The sequence below is a fragment of the Lichenostomus cassidix genome, chromosome 2, assembly GCF_008360975.1.
Source record: "Lichenostomus cassidix isolate B80296 chromosome 2, HeHo_3.0, whole genome shotgun sequence".
NCBI lineage: Eukaryota > Metazoa > Chordata > Aves > Passeriformes > Meliphagidae > Lichenostomus > Lichenostomus cassidix.
Window position 1 is genome coordinate 1,806,073 of NC_139482.1, and position 14,218 is coordinate 1,820,290.

The following is a 14,218-nucleotide window of genomic DNA, read 5'->3' on the forward strand; positions in this document are numbered from 1 at the left end:
GAAGAGGGTGGCATGCCCTGATAACGTGTTATGTGATAGCTCATGAAGTTCCTCAGACAGATGATAGCTGGGCAAACATCTCCCTGATATGGAGAGTGCATCTCCAGCCCTCCAGAGAGATCCCTGCCAGCACCGCCTGGGGGGAAAAGCCATTCCTCGCATGGAATTCCAAAATAAGCAAGTCAACAGCGAGGGAGAGTCCAAGGCACCTCCCACTAGCCTCTCCAGAGCATCCCAGATGGTTTCAGGTGGAGCTGTCTCAGGATGGGTCTGGACTTGAAGCCTACAAAGGTGACAAGGGACCATGGCAGGGGGTTGGGACAAGATGACCTTTAAGGTCTCTTCCAACCCAAACCATTCCAGAATTCTGTGAACATTCAGAAACATTTGCTCTGCACAGACCAAAACATCCTGTGCAGAAAACGATGAAGCCTCATGAAGGAACCCAGTTTTAATGCAAGAAAATTCTTAAGCAGAGAGATTTTCTCGTTCTCCATTTCTGCCCTCCCATAATTGTGTATTAAACACTCTCAGCTCTCCAGACAACTGTGGTCATACCCAGACTTCAGGCAAAGGCTCATGTTCCTCCTTCTGGAAGGATGAAGGGAAAAGGGAATGAGAACATGATAATTTTTTTTTTCTAGGGTAACAACAGCCCCCTTTAATTGTGCCCCTTGGATCTGTAAGACATGCTTGACCAGACATACCTCTGGAAGAGGTCAGCACTCCTGGGATTAAGAAACTTAGCAACGCTCCAGAGAGGGAGTTGGAAAGTCATGTTTAATGATACTTTGCTGAGAAACTGGGCAAATTTAATTAAAACATCACTTACTCAAGCCCAGTGGAACTAATTGAGTGCTCTAATATTCCGCCTTTTCATTAATGGGTTACAAAAGAGGGCTGCACTTGTGTGTACAAGGGGGAAAAGGGGGGAGCACCGAGAGAAGATGAGAGCTTTAGCAAGGCTGCCTGGGCTTCATTTAATATAACTCAGGAACTTCATTGCTGGCAATGGAGCTTTAACACAGTTGACTTCTCCCCCATCCCCTCCACACACACATCTCCCCCCAAAACACCCTCTCCACCCAAGACCCCTCGGAAAGAATGGCTGAATGAGGGAGAGTAGATTTGGCAAAGGAAGGGAAATTGCTTTTTTAATAAGTGGTCTATTCAGAGCTCCTGCTTTTCAATAAAGAGAAGGCTGGAGAAGTCCTGGTCTAATTACCTCATCCTCACACTAGACAAGCTCGCCCTTTCATTAACCACTGAGGTCATATCATATAACTTGGTGAGCCACCACGGGCACAACATGTTCAGTGATTATTTCACTGGTGGCAGCAAAATTACAGGCAGCCCATCAAGGTTGTAAAAAGCAGAAGTAAAATCATAATTAAACGAGAACGTCTACCAAGAGACACTAAAACTAGGCGGGATGGGATAATGTCACCCTCGCAGAAATACACGGATTGTTTGCTGGTGTGACACCATGGAGAAACTGCTGTGGTGACCAGGAGGGGAGATGGTTGCTTGCCAAATTACTCAGTGTAGCACAGGTCCTTCTTTTGCTGGGTCTCAAGGGACTATTTGTATGTTTTGCCATGGTTGGGAGTAATTAGATGGGGAAAATGACACGTTGAGAATCAGTGAGAGACCACCAAGCTTGTGCTGCATCTTTATGAGATACTTCTCCACTCCCTCAGAGAACACACACAGCCACACACTGCGAGAACTCCAGGTCCAAAATGGCACAAATCAAAGCTTTCTGCCATCCTATACTGCCTTTGATCCACCCCAATCAAATCCAGATGAGTTATTGTTCCAATAACCACTCTAGGTTCGTCCAGGCTGCTGCAGTCCCTGGGTGAGCAAACCCTACTCAATGGTTGCAGAGTTTTTATGGCAGGAGGCAGTTGGTGAGCAGCTGCTTTGAAGACAGACACAGCATGCTGAAAATCATATTTAACTCACTATCTTCCTCAAGGATAATATCCAGAAATTCAGCAAGGAATTGGGAAGTGCCTGCTGAACAACTCTCATCCTCTCATCCCTGCCCTCACAGTGGGACCAGGAGGAAGGACAAAGATCAAACCTGATATTAATTTGGCAAGCAATGCCAAAGACAATCCATCAATCTGGCTTCAGGATTTTGGAATCTGAAGAAAGCACCTCAAGTTTTGGCCTTGCAGTCACAAAGCCAGCCTGGGTCCTCATCTCTGGTCATCATCTAAATGACACTGAATTGTGCCACTGGTTTAGGGCCACATATCCTGACCCTACAGACATCTGTCCTCCTGATCTTTAACCACCACTCTCCTGAAAGCTTTCTGCTCAGCTTTCCCTCCTTCCCTGCCTGGCTCCATGGTGGTGCTGTGAACCTGCTGGCCTGCTTGGCTTGGCTTTCAACCACACCATGGCACAAATGAATTATCCCAGCAGCACAAACAGAGAAATCACTTCAACTGCTGCTGCAAACAGGCAAAGGAAAGCTGTCAGACAGCAATCCCAACTCGACAGACACGTTGTGGGTGGACAAAAATAGGAACACTGGATCACTGACCTGCAGCAAAGGTCTGTGACTTGGGTTGCCAGGAGGGCTCTCGGTGTCTGGACAACCGTCACAACTGTTACTCAGCTGTTTAGCTGCAGATATTACACTGTGAAACCACTGCCAGTGGCCTGAGCCTGACTGTGCCAAGGAAAGGGGAGGCAGAGGATGCTGGAGAGTCCTGCATCTTCCCCTGGGAGCTAACTCACAAGGGTCAGGGAGATAACTCACAAGGGTCATGACACGGAAAGGAAGGTTTGATCCCTCCAGCTCATCCCTGGAGTTTGTTTAGCTCAAAGTCAGGCAGTGTAGAGCACAGATGATGATTAAGGACACAAATCCTAACTCCAAGAGTGGCCTCAGCTATATGGGCATCCTGACTGCAGCTCCTGGGATTGGGATGCTGGAAATCAGGCCAAACCCACCGGGGAGGTTTTTTAGCACTGCCATTGTTGGGGGATATTTCTGGAGTTAAAGGACTTGCCAGTGGCACCTAAAGCCACAGCCTTGTAGGTTTTGATGATGCTGTATTGTGCCTCTGGAATGAGAGGAGAGCCAGGACACCTCACAGGAAGATCCAGCATGAAACCACAGCCTCCATGGACCACCTTCTCCATCATCAATCCCATCAGCTACACAGCCAACCCCGAAAGATGGGACAGAGCAACCACCACAAGGACTGAAACACAAGTCCCATCATCCTGCAAAGCCTGTTTCACACGTCACAGAGCTGCCACAGGAGTTCAGAGACACTGAGCCCTTTAATCCAGAGCAGGAAAGCTGTCAGCCAAAACCAGACACCAGCTAAATCCAGGATATTTCTAATCCTGATCTCAGCGCTGTCTAGGAGCATCTGGTAGTGGGGAGAGGGGGAGACATGTTGCTGGCCAGCCCTGGCTGGTGACATTCCCCGATGCCCCAATTCCGTCGCGAGGAATGACATTTTATACATAGACACAGCAACAACTGAGCTGGGGTGGCCATTCCTAGAATGCACAACTGGCTGGGCTGCATTTGCCTGGGAAACTGGAGACCCAGGTCCCCCATCCCAGCCCCAAGCCTGCATCCAATCACACAGACAATAACAAGGCTCAAGGGCTATTTCTGGCCTTACAGTATGTCCCCCTCGGAGGTTGGTGCAATGAAACACTGATCCTGAGCACCTGTGCAGGCCAATCTGAGGGATTTTCATGTTGGAGCAACTCTAGGCTAGGTACAGCCAAGCAGATTATGGGAGAAGGTGGAAAGCCTGTTCCTTTTTCCCTTGCTGGGATGACCCAGCACTTGCAGACACTTTGTCCTTTACATCAGCCACAGAAAATGCTGAGCTGGAAGGAACCCACAGTGATCATTGAGTCCAAATCCTGGCCCTGCACAGGACAAACCCAAAAATCACACTGTGTGCCCCACAGCATTGTCCAATTGCTTCTTGAACTCTGGCAGTCCTGCAGGGAAGCCTCCAGGCAGGAAGGTAAAGCCTTGTGGAAGGTGTAAAGAGCAGGAAGAGAGGACAAAAGATGGAAAAGGAACTCTACAACCAAGCACTGTCATCTGCTCTAGGTGACACAGAAGGTTCCTGACAGAAGACAAAACTGAAGGGACTTTCAGGTCTGAGGCCAGCCAGAAATTAATCTCTCCACCCTGGTTCCCTGCCAGTTTTTCCCTCCAGCCAGCTTATGGAAACCTGGCCAAGGAGATGCTACACTGTCTATGCTCCACTGAGCTGCTGCAAGAAAACCATCCCTCAAGCATGTGTTGTGGCAGCATAAATCCCTTTCTCTGTGTCCTACCCTATGTAAGCCTGAGGAACCTGTCTGTCCATCCCTTTGTAGTGTAAAACCCCCTCCTCCCCGTGGGAAACCAGCAGTCCTTGCCCCACCTCATATTTCCTAGATCTGATCAGTCCCATGTCGTTCCCTCTTGTCTCTCTCCAACATTTCTGCACAACTCTTGAAGCACAGTGAAAACAATCCCATAACTCAGACTTCTCCCCTCCAGAAGGAGCACCACTCCATTCATTTCACATCCAGCACTCCCATTCCACACCCAAGAACACCATTATTACCCCACAAAGGCGTGACCTCCCCACCCTACGCCGCCTTCAACGCACCTTCATGCCCACCAGGTTGTTGTGGAAGTCCACCCTGGCTCGCAGGTCCTTGTTGGGCTTCCTCCCCAGGAACTCCTTGACGAATTTGTTGCTGTACTTGAGGTTGTCCCCACAGCCTCCCCACTGCCAGGCCTCCCTGTTCTCCAGGTCGGGCGCCTCGTCGCAGGTGCAGCGCTCCATGCGCCCCGCGCTGCACGCCTTGGCCATGGCGTGGGTCAGCCCCGCCGAGGAGATGGCGTACAGGAAGGCTGTCTCCTTAAAACCTGCAGGGAGAGGAGGAAGAGGCTCTCATTGTGGCTTAGAGAAAGAAAAAATCCCAGAAAATTGAGGCAAAACGCATTGTGAGAAGAGCGTGAGTTGTCACGGAATGATAGGGTGATAAGGTTGGAAGGGACCACAGCAGGGGATCTGGTCCCACCTCTCTGCTTCAGCAGGATTGTTCCAGATGGTTCTGGAATATCTCAATCATGGAGACTCCACAGCCTCTCTGGGCAATCTAGTCACTGCATAGGAAAGAAGTTGTGCCTCATGTCCAGATGGAATTTCCTGGGTGTCATTCCTGCCTGTTCTTCCTGAGCCATTGCTGGGCACTGCTGGAAAAAGCCTGGTTCCTGACACCCTCAAAGCATGGCAAACTCTCTGTTCATCACTGATGGTGAAGAAGACACATGGGAAAGCAAGGAATGATGGACAGAGGTGACACAAGCCAGGATTGAGGAATACAGATTGAATCTGTCCAGCTCTGTGGCTGTCACTCTGTGTCACTCACAGTCTCTGCCTCAACACGGAAAGAGTTGAGCAAGAGTTGCCCCTGGATCCCTGGAAGTGTCCAAGGCCAGTTTGGATGGGGTTTGAAGCAACCTGGGACAGTGGAAGGTGTCCCTGCCATGGCAAGGGTGGCACTGGATGTTCATTAAAGTCACCTCAAAGCCAAAGCATTGCTTGACTCCATGAAGAGCTGCACAGGACATGGAGGTCCCAGTGCTGCTACCAAGGGGACACCAAACAGCAAGAACCCAGCACAGTCCTCCTCATTCTTCCCTCTCCTCCTGGAACAAGTCCCTGGGTCCTGCTCCAGACCCACAGAACTGCTGACACAAGGCACCCAAGGACTGGGAAGCAGCAGATGTGTCACCCAACACAGCATCTCATTAAAAAACCCAGTTTACACCTCCAACCTTCCACACACAGCCCTTCTTTACACCTCCCCACTCACCTGCAGGGATGTGACAGCATCCACTCCCCCGACAGGCAAACTGACACCCAGAGGGACCCACGGTTTCAATCCAAATTATAAAAGCCAGAAATAAAAAGCAAACACGCCAGTATTTATAGCTGCCCATTCTCCAGCTATGGAAGCCGTAAACGACTGCATATTTGAGATGCAATTCCAGAACAGCTTTGGATGGGACTCAAGAAATCCCCCACTCAAAAATAACACAAGTGGATGGTGACAGTAGTGGATATATCTGTGAGCTGGTGTGTCAACCAAGGACATGCAGAGACACTGCCAGGTCATTTTTGGAACTGTTCCTTGGGAGGTTCATGATAGACCAAGCAAACTCATGGGGCCATTCCCAGAGTCTGCCTTCCCAAAACACTCCCAGGAGCAGGAAGACTGATGAAAATCCAACCCATGACACTGAGGTTTGGTCCTCCCAAGGGTTCTGAGGTTTTAATTCCTCCAAGACTGTGGTAGGAATCATTCATATCATATCATCATTCATATCCAATCATTCTACTGTCACCTGGTAAAGGAGAACAGGAATCTTTCCCTTACTGGAGATAACATTAAAATAAAAAGGATTTAACTCCACACTCACTAAGGACACTGTAAAGAGTGGTGAGAGTTAAAATAAATTTTGTTTTCTCCCTGAAGTCAGACCATGTCCTCTGACACCCCAGGAACACCTTCAGCATTGCAAACACTTCACGGGAAGTGTTGAGAAAATTCTTCCCTTAATTCACTCAACAAAAACTCACAGACATGAAGCCACCAAACCCTTCTGGATAGAAAATGCCTTCTAAGCATCTCTCATCCTTTGCAAACTATTTTTTCTAGGTTACACCCCAGGTCAGAGTGCCCACATGCCTGTCAGAGGGATGCCACTACCAAAGACAGATGTTCCCAAGGCTCTTGGTCACCTCCACCACAGGACTGTACTGAACACCAAAAGTGGAAAGAAGTAATTTCAGGTGTCTCACTGCATGAACTTAAGTGGCAAAAATCTCCCCTGGAGTGGAAAATTCTTGCCACAGCTACACAGAATGAAGAGGTGCCAGGGCCAAACAGAGTCCTCAATGGACAGGGTGTGCATCCCCTGCTCTGGACATCTGAGCACTGCAGCCATGGAATGGTTTGGGTTGGAAGAGACCTTAAAAATCTTCTTGCTCCACCCCCTGCCATGGGCAGGGACACCTTCTGCTATCCCAGGGTGCTCCAAGCCCTGTCCAACCCGGCCTGGCACACTTAACTCACAGCCACCAGCCTTAACTGATGAATTAGGCAGCCCAGATCTCCACCCTGCTCGAAGCCCTCTCGACTTAAAGCGCTGAATTCAGAGTGCTTGTGGAATCCCAGCAGAAAGGCAGCGCCGTGTGACCACAACACATTCCAGGCCTGACAGAAAGCCAGGAGGAACAGCTCATCTGCCAGGTTCTCCCCTTCCATCAGCTTTGTCTCCACTCCTCCCATTCTCCATCGCTGAAAGCTTCCCAAATTCCCTGAGCCCATCAGCACGGGGATCATCTCACCCACAGGCAGCTCCCAACCAGCTCCATGTGACATTTGGCTCTGGCCAGATTTTAAAGCCATCTCCACCACGCACGATTTGATTGCACCGAGATATTTTGTAACAAGATAATGAGCTTTAAATCAATGCAGGCATTCTAAGCCCCAGTGCATTGACAGTCTGCCGGCCCTGGCTATCCAGTTTCAGCCATTTCCAAAATTGTTCCCGAGTATCCAAAGAGGATAACGAGTCCCTTAAACAATCCCCTGTTATTTTAAGAAACGGGGCTGCATCAGCCCAAGTTGCAAACCAGCAGCCAGGACTGGTCTGGTGACTGAGTGTAAAACCTGAGGGAGAAAATTTAAGTGAAAAAAAGCGGTTTGGGGATTTTTTTCCCCCCCACCTTTTTCCTTTCTCCCTGCAATGGTTCTGGAACAAGCCCTCAAGGATGAATTTGGAAAGCTGTGGGTGATCCATGGGAGCCTTTGCCCTGGGGTATCAGTGGCTGCAATGCTGAACCAGGAACCAGCAGCTCCCGGAGAGGAGGAGAAAGATTTACAGAGCACTGTGTCACTGCACTGCAACAGCACCTGAAGGATTTACAGCACCAGGGGAGGGCAGAGATGCTGCAGGGATATAAAACACAGCAGAATGAGACAGCAGCAGAGCCCTGCAGCCCTCTGAGCTCTCATTTATCACACAGGGCCCTGACAAGGGCTGGGATGGAGAGGCTCTCTGTGGGGTTTTGTGCTCCAAAGTGCCCCTCGGCCAGGGCTGCCCAGGGGACAGACATGTCTGAAGGAACAAGCTGTGGCCTCCAGGTGTCAGCATGAGAAAGTGCTTGGCTTCCCCAAGGCACCACTAATCCAGGGACTCCTCTGGCATGCAGGGATATTTTTAAATGTCTTGCAGCTCTGGCTGGACCTCTTGGGTTTCATAAGGACTTTCCTTGTTTCCACCAGTCAGTGACAGTGCATTAGTTAAGCCCTGGAGCTTCTGAATTACTCGTCCTCACTAATTAGCCCCGCAAGCCTCTGCTCTTATCTTTAAAGACATCACACCCTGCCTTTTCCAGGTCCAGGTCCATTGCTGAGGGTGGGACCTTCTGGAAGTCACCAGAGCCCTTGAAACCCTCATATGCTCTCTGTAAAATGGTGCTGCAGCCTGGAAATAAGAACTGGATTTTACTGGGAGGGTGGAGGAAACGGGACTATACATGGTAGTACAAAGAAAGGAAATAAAAAGACAAATGAAAATACCACCTGCTCCTCCAATACTCCTAATTTCAGGCCATCTCCACCTGAGCTGCTGGGAAGGTGTGGGAATCACCCACTGCTCACATCCAGGGTAGTAATATGACACAAACACTGGTAGGTTTTGCCTGTACTATGACAGGGCTCTAACCTGGGCTCTTGCCCTCTCTAACAGGACAGCATGGAACAGTCTGGTTTGCCTTATTTCCCTTAAAACATCATTCTCTCCACTCCTCTCCTGAAAGATTGGCATAACAAATAGCAAAATTAAATAGGAGTAAATAAAACAATGAAGAAAGAGGGGACAGCTTTGAGAGCTTCCAAACCCTCTCCTCCAGCAACAGCAGAAATGGGGAGAAAATGCCACTCCTGGATGCAGTGACCTGCACAAAAACCTACATGCTCCACAGAGATTTGCCTTATTGCCCTTAAAATGGCATCCTCTCAACTTCTCTCCTGAAAGACTGGCATGCTAAATAGCAAAAATAAACACGAAATAAATAAAATAATAAAGAAAGAGGGGACAACTTTGAGAGCTTCCAAACCCAGCAACAGCAGAAATGGGGAGAAAATGCAGGTCCTGGCTGCACCAACCTCCACAAACCCCTCCATACTCCACAGAGGGCAGTCAGGGCCAGCAGTGGGAAGCAGGCAGGGCAAACCCATAAATTACCCCCATAAATTCCCCCCATTAGCACATTCTCTGCCTGCTGTGCACCTCCACAAAGCTCTCTGCAGAGCTCAGGGCAAAGTGCAACCCACAAAGGACATCCTGGATTGACCATCAGGGATGGTGACAAGCTCAGGGGGTGCAGAGACCCCCCAGGACTCACCTCTCTTGAGCAGGCTGGCCCTGTAGCGACCCTCGAGGGTGCAGTTCCAGCGCTCGAAGCGGAACTGGTACTGGCACTCCAGGGCGCTCATGCTGATGGCCTCCATCAGGGTCTCGGCCACGCCAGGGTCCCTGCGGCACATGCGGCGCTGCTTCTTCTCCAGCTTCAGGCGGTCACACACCTTGTAGTGAGCCTTGACGGCTGCCTCCTCCATTTCTGAGGTCAGAGGGAGGATGGTCAGGGGTTCGTTGCCCGTCAGCCTGCCGAGAAACAGAGGGGAAGCACGGTGAGGAGGGGGGAAAAACAAAATGTTCCCGGGAGGAATTCTTCCGTGGCACAGAGAAGGTGGGGCTGCACCATCCCTGGAAGTGTCCAAGGGCAAGCTGGACACTGAGCAAACTGTGAGCATCTCCACCCAGGGCAGGGGCTTGGATCTAGATGGTCTGAAAGGTCCTTCAAAGCCAAATCATTCTGGGGTTCTATAAAATACAGCCCATGGGATCAGATGTCCTGGTTGAGCAGCCCTGTGGCCTTCACATCTGAGCCAGCAGTGATTTTACACTCACAGTATGTGTGCAAGGTAGGAGCAGGAAAAAGGGCAGAGGAAATATTTGGATTTATGCTCCCTAGCAGCTCTCACAGAGCTTGTTTGGACATAAACCCTTGGTCACCTCCACCACAGGACTGTGTTGAAAGCTGAAAGGAGAAAGAAATAATTGCAGGTGCCTCACTGCATGAAGTTGGTAAAGTGGCAAAAATACATGAGCACTACTGTCACTGTCCTGGGCATAAACACAAAAATCATTTTAGCACATAAAGCAGAGCCAGGTACCAGCTTGGGAAGGGATAGAGGATGACTTGTCCCATCAAAGCCTAGGAGACACCCTGAGAAAGCACAGAAAGCCACCCAGCCCTCAGCAGAAGAGATCCTGACATAAAACCCAGCGAGCCACAGCCTGAGGTTGGAGAGCAGGATACACTTTCCAGGAGATGCTGCCAAAAGCTTTTACAAGACAGAACAAGCTCAAAACCTAAAAAAAAAAAAAAATAACCCTAAGGCAAAGGGACACGAATTTCTTCTCCCCTCCCTCCTCCCAGCACAAGGCCCTTGACTCCACAATGTGCAACAAAAGATGCCAGGGGACTGTTCCCGGTGTCAAGTGACGAGCTGCTGGCGTTGGCCCAGGCTGGCATCAGCCCCAGGGAGCAGAGAGGCTGCAGGAACATCTGCTGGGCTCAGGAGAGCTGTGTTGGCCAGGCTGCTGCACCCCAGTGTCCTGGCTCTGCCCTGCTCCGGCCAGGTGCCAGTCCACACAGTCAATGGGGATCACTATCCAGCCTCGCCGAGGACCTGGAGACACATTCCCCAGCCAAAAAGGGAGAATGGCTGAAATCCAGAGCTGGAAATATGCTGGAACGTTTCAATCCCACACTGGGAAGCACAGGGTGGGTTGGGGGCTTGGAAAGATCCATTGCTGCAGGAGAACCAGGGAAAATGGGTGATGGGAATGGGAGGGGATCACTGGAAATCCTTTAAAACCCCACCTGTGATTTCCTATTTCTAACAAGTCTTTCTCTCTAATCATTGGGATGCATCCTGCCAGGTGCACAGCTCCTGAGGGGAGGCACTGAGGATGCTTGAACTCCCAAACCTTGGTGAACAATGGGCAGAAAATCCTGACCTGAGTCACAGCCAGGGACATCCAGTAGAGATCCAATCATTGCTGATGCATTGATGAGGTGATTTAATATCAGCTCTCTAAGGGAGGGAGCAAAAAGGGCTGAAGGGGGATTTTTAGAACAAAGATGGGCAGGAAAACATCCTTCAGTTACATTCACAGGTATTGATATCTCCAGAAAAAAACCCTGCAGCAATAAAAATGCAGTCAGAATGATTCGTGGGAAATGGAGAAAAACATTTTCCCTCAAATTTTGCTCCCCCCAAGATGATAATAATAATAATAAAAAAAAAAAATCTAAAAGGCCAAGCAGAGAGGTCTGTTTGAAGCCTATTTTAACCCTTTCGTTTCTGGTCTGCCCCAACTGCTCCCCCAGGATAAGGGACATCACTAAGGGATATTCACTGCAGTGAAGATCTGGAACAAAATGTCCAGGACATCCATTCCTGACCTTCATGATACTCTGAAAGTTCATTCCTGCAAACTTGCATGGTTGGCACAAGAGACCCTCAGCTGGCAAAGCACAGGGAAGCATCACAGCCTTTTCTAATCTCCTTCTCCCCATTCTCTCTTTCCAACTGAGCAGGGATTGTTCAGCAAAATGGTCTGGAAAAAAGCTCCAAGGATCGTGTAGCAGATGGCTCCTGGAGCAAGGAGGGATACAGGAATTGATCCTACAGCCAGGATCTCTGCAGAGCAGTGGGTGGTTTTCACCCTCTTCCCACATTCCCCCTCAGGTGCTTGGCTTTGGGATCCTTCAAGTACAGTTTCCCACAGGTCAGCCTTCCAAAACTTGCTGACAGCACAGCCCAGCTGCGTGTATCTCCAATAAAATCACCTAAACACACACAATATGAAGATCCAGGGACAGGGAGATGGTAGAATATAGGATTCATGGTGCTTCAGTGCCACAAGTCTTCCCCAGCTGAAAGACACATGAACAGAGATCCCTCCATCACTGCCTGGATTATTACTCAGAAACATCCCTAAAACAACGCAAGGAGTAAATCTAGGAGAAAAGGGTTTTTCCCTAGCCAGCAAGCAATGAAACTCCCCCAGGTGAAGAGCAGAAGCCACACACACAAACCCACATGGGCATTTCCCCTCCCCAGTGCCCTCAGCTCTGCACACACACTCCAGAAACCCTGGGGACAGGGATGAGGTGGCACTTTCCAGAGCGTGGCATCAATAACATGCAGGCAGAGCCAGGGAGAGCTAGCTGCCCCACCTGACACGCTGCCTGTGAGCTCCTGCTGCATGGAACCTTTCTAATCCCATAAAGCCCTTTTATGCAACCTCGGCTGAGTGAGGTCCTGTAAGGCAACGGTGTCAGTCGGACGCTTTCTCAGCTCCTCACAAAGACCAAGCTGTTCTTTCCAAGGAAATGTTTCGGGGGGGTTGGGTGGGTGTTTTTTTGTTTTTTACACACCCAAGCCACAACTGTTACGGTTAAGCTGCCAGCCAGAGCTCTGGGATTGTGTTGTTTTGCTCCAAGGAGGGGCTGAGTGGCAGATGAAGCGGACAACTTCGAGAGGAAAAAAGGTTGAAACTGGATGATCTTTAAGGTTCCTTCCAAGCCAAACCATTCCAAGATTCCAAAGGATTGTGTGTGTCCACCAGGAACCTGCAGAGAGAGCAAACAGCTCATGGCACACAACCCAGGAAGCTTTAACTCTCTGCAAGTTAACTCTCTGAGAGCAACAGGAACCTACAAAGTCAACAGGCTGCTTATAGAATTCAGAACTTTGAACTTCTGCTTCAGCATTCTGGATTTTGATGAACCTCATGGTTTCCTTCCAACTCAGGATATTCTATGGTTTTTCAACCTAATCTTGCCCAGCTTCTGCTCCGAGTGCAACATCCAAACCTCAGGAAAGACCTTTTGCCCCGTGCCACACCCACCACAGTGAGAGGAACCTCTGCAGCATCATTTGTGCTATTCCCACTCCAGCTCCACCAGTCTGAAGCCAGGAAATCAGAAAGTTTACCATTAATTGATGCAAAAAGCAAGACCCATCTGGTTTGCACACACACTACTGTTGTCATTCACCTTCCACGGCTGTGAACTCCATCTCAAACATCACCAATTGCTTCATTTTCCCAGAGTTCAATCATCAGGATTTGGGGGAAATCCCAAGCCTAGCCCTGCCACTGCACAGCTCCCACTGATAACCCCGAGGCCAAGTTTTATCTGGGACACCATGGAGTTATTGCCCTTCCAAGAGGCAATTCAAGACAGATGCTGCTTCCAACTCGTCTCACAAGTCAAGAGGTTTTGTTGCCTCGTCAGCTCACACTTTCCTCAGTGTCCCTGGATTTTCCTGTGTTTAAGTGGGGACTTTCCTGCTGAGGATTTGAGGGGGATGAGGCAGAACTGAGGCATCTACACAGACCTGTGAGTGCATCTTCATTTTTGATGTGCTCCAGAGTTTCCTTTGCAAGTGCCACCAGAGACAGGAGCCAAGGGGAGCTGTTTTCCTGCAAGGAGAGGTCTCTGCTATTCCCCCCTGGAATGACAGAGCTCCTGGAATATTGCATTCCTATCCCAGAGCTTCCTCCTGTGTTAGGAAATTTCTCTTTGGTCCATTTGTACAGTGGCTGAATTAATTCTGGTTTCACTTTCCACACAATTTTTTGCTTGTGGTATTACCACACTTTCAGACCTTTTTCTTCTCTTTTCACCATTTTTCCTTTAATTATTAAAAAAGCTTCTGGAAAATTGACAACTTGACCATGAATCCTCACTACAACACCTAAATTAATGATTACACAACTCAAGGAGTCTGAGTTGTGTATTATTTTATTTTGCACCCAATAACCTCCAGCTGCCCTCTGTCTCTCCCACCATCACACTCCCACACCACGAACCTTTCCTAAATTGATTTATCACACTCCTCCTCCCACAAAGGCTATTGAATATTTGAAGTATAAAAATGCAACAAAAAATTCTGAATTTCATGGTGAGTGATGAAGACTTGATACTTGGAACAAGAGCTGGACATTGAAGACTCAACCATCTCATTCTGCACTGATTTGGATTTTTAAGTATTTACAGCTTTAAGTGCC

The 14,218-nt window shown here is 49.2% G+C and overlaps 1 protein-coding gene across 1 annotated transcript in view; it reads right to left on the bottom strand.

The window, feature by feature from the left end:
- The window catches only part of WNT9A (Wnt family member 9A), a 51,632-nt gene that overhangs the window by 7,393 nt on the left and 30,021 nt on the right, over nucleotides 1-14,218 (bottom strand). The window contains exons 2-3 of the mRNA XM_085050112.1: nucleotides 9,474-9,733; nucleotides 4,656-4,918 (exon numbers count right to left, since the gene is read on the bottom strand). Of these exons, the coding sequence (XP_084906238.1) occupies nucleotides 4,656-4,918; nucleotides 9,474-9,733 (523 nt within the window). The remainder of the gene's footprint in view (nucleotides 1-4,655; nucleotides 4,919-9,473; nucleotides 9,734-14,218) is intronic.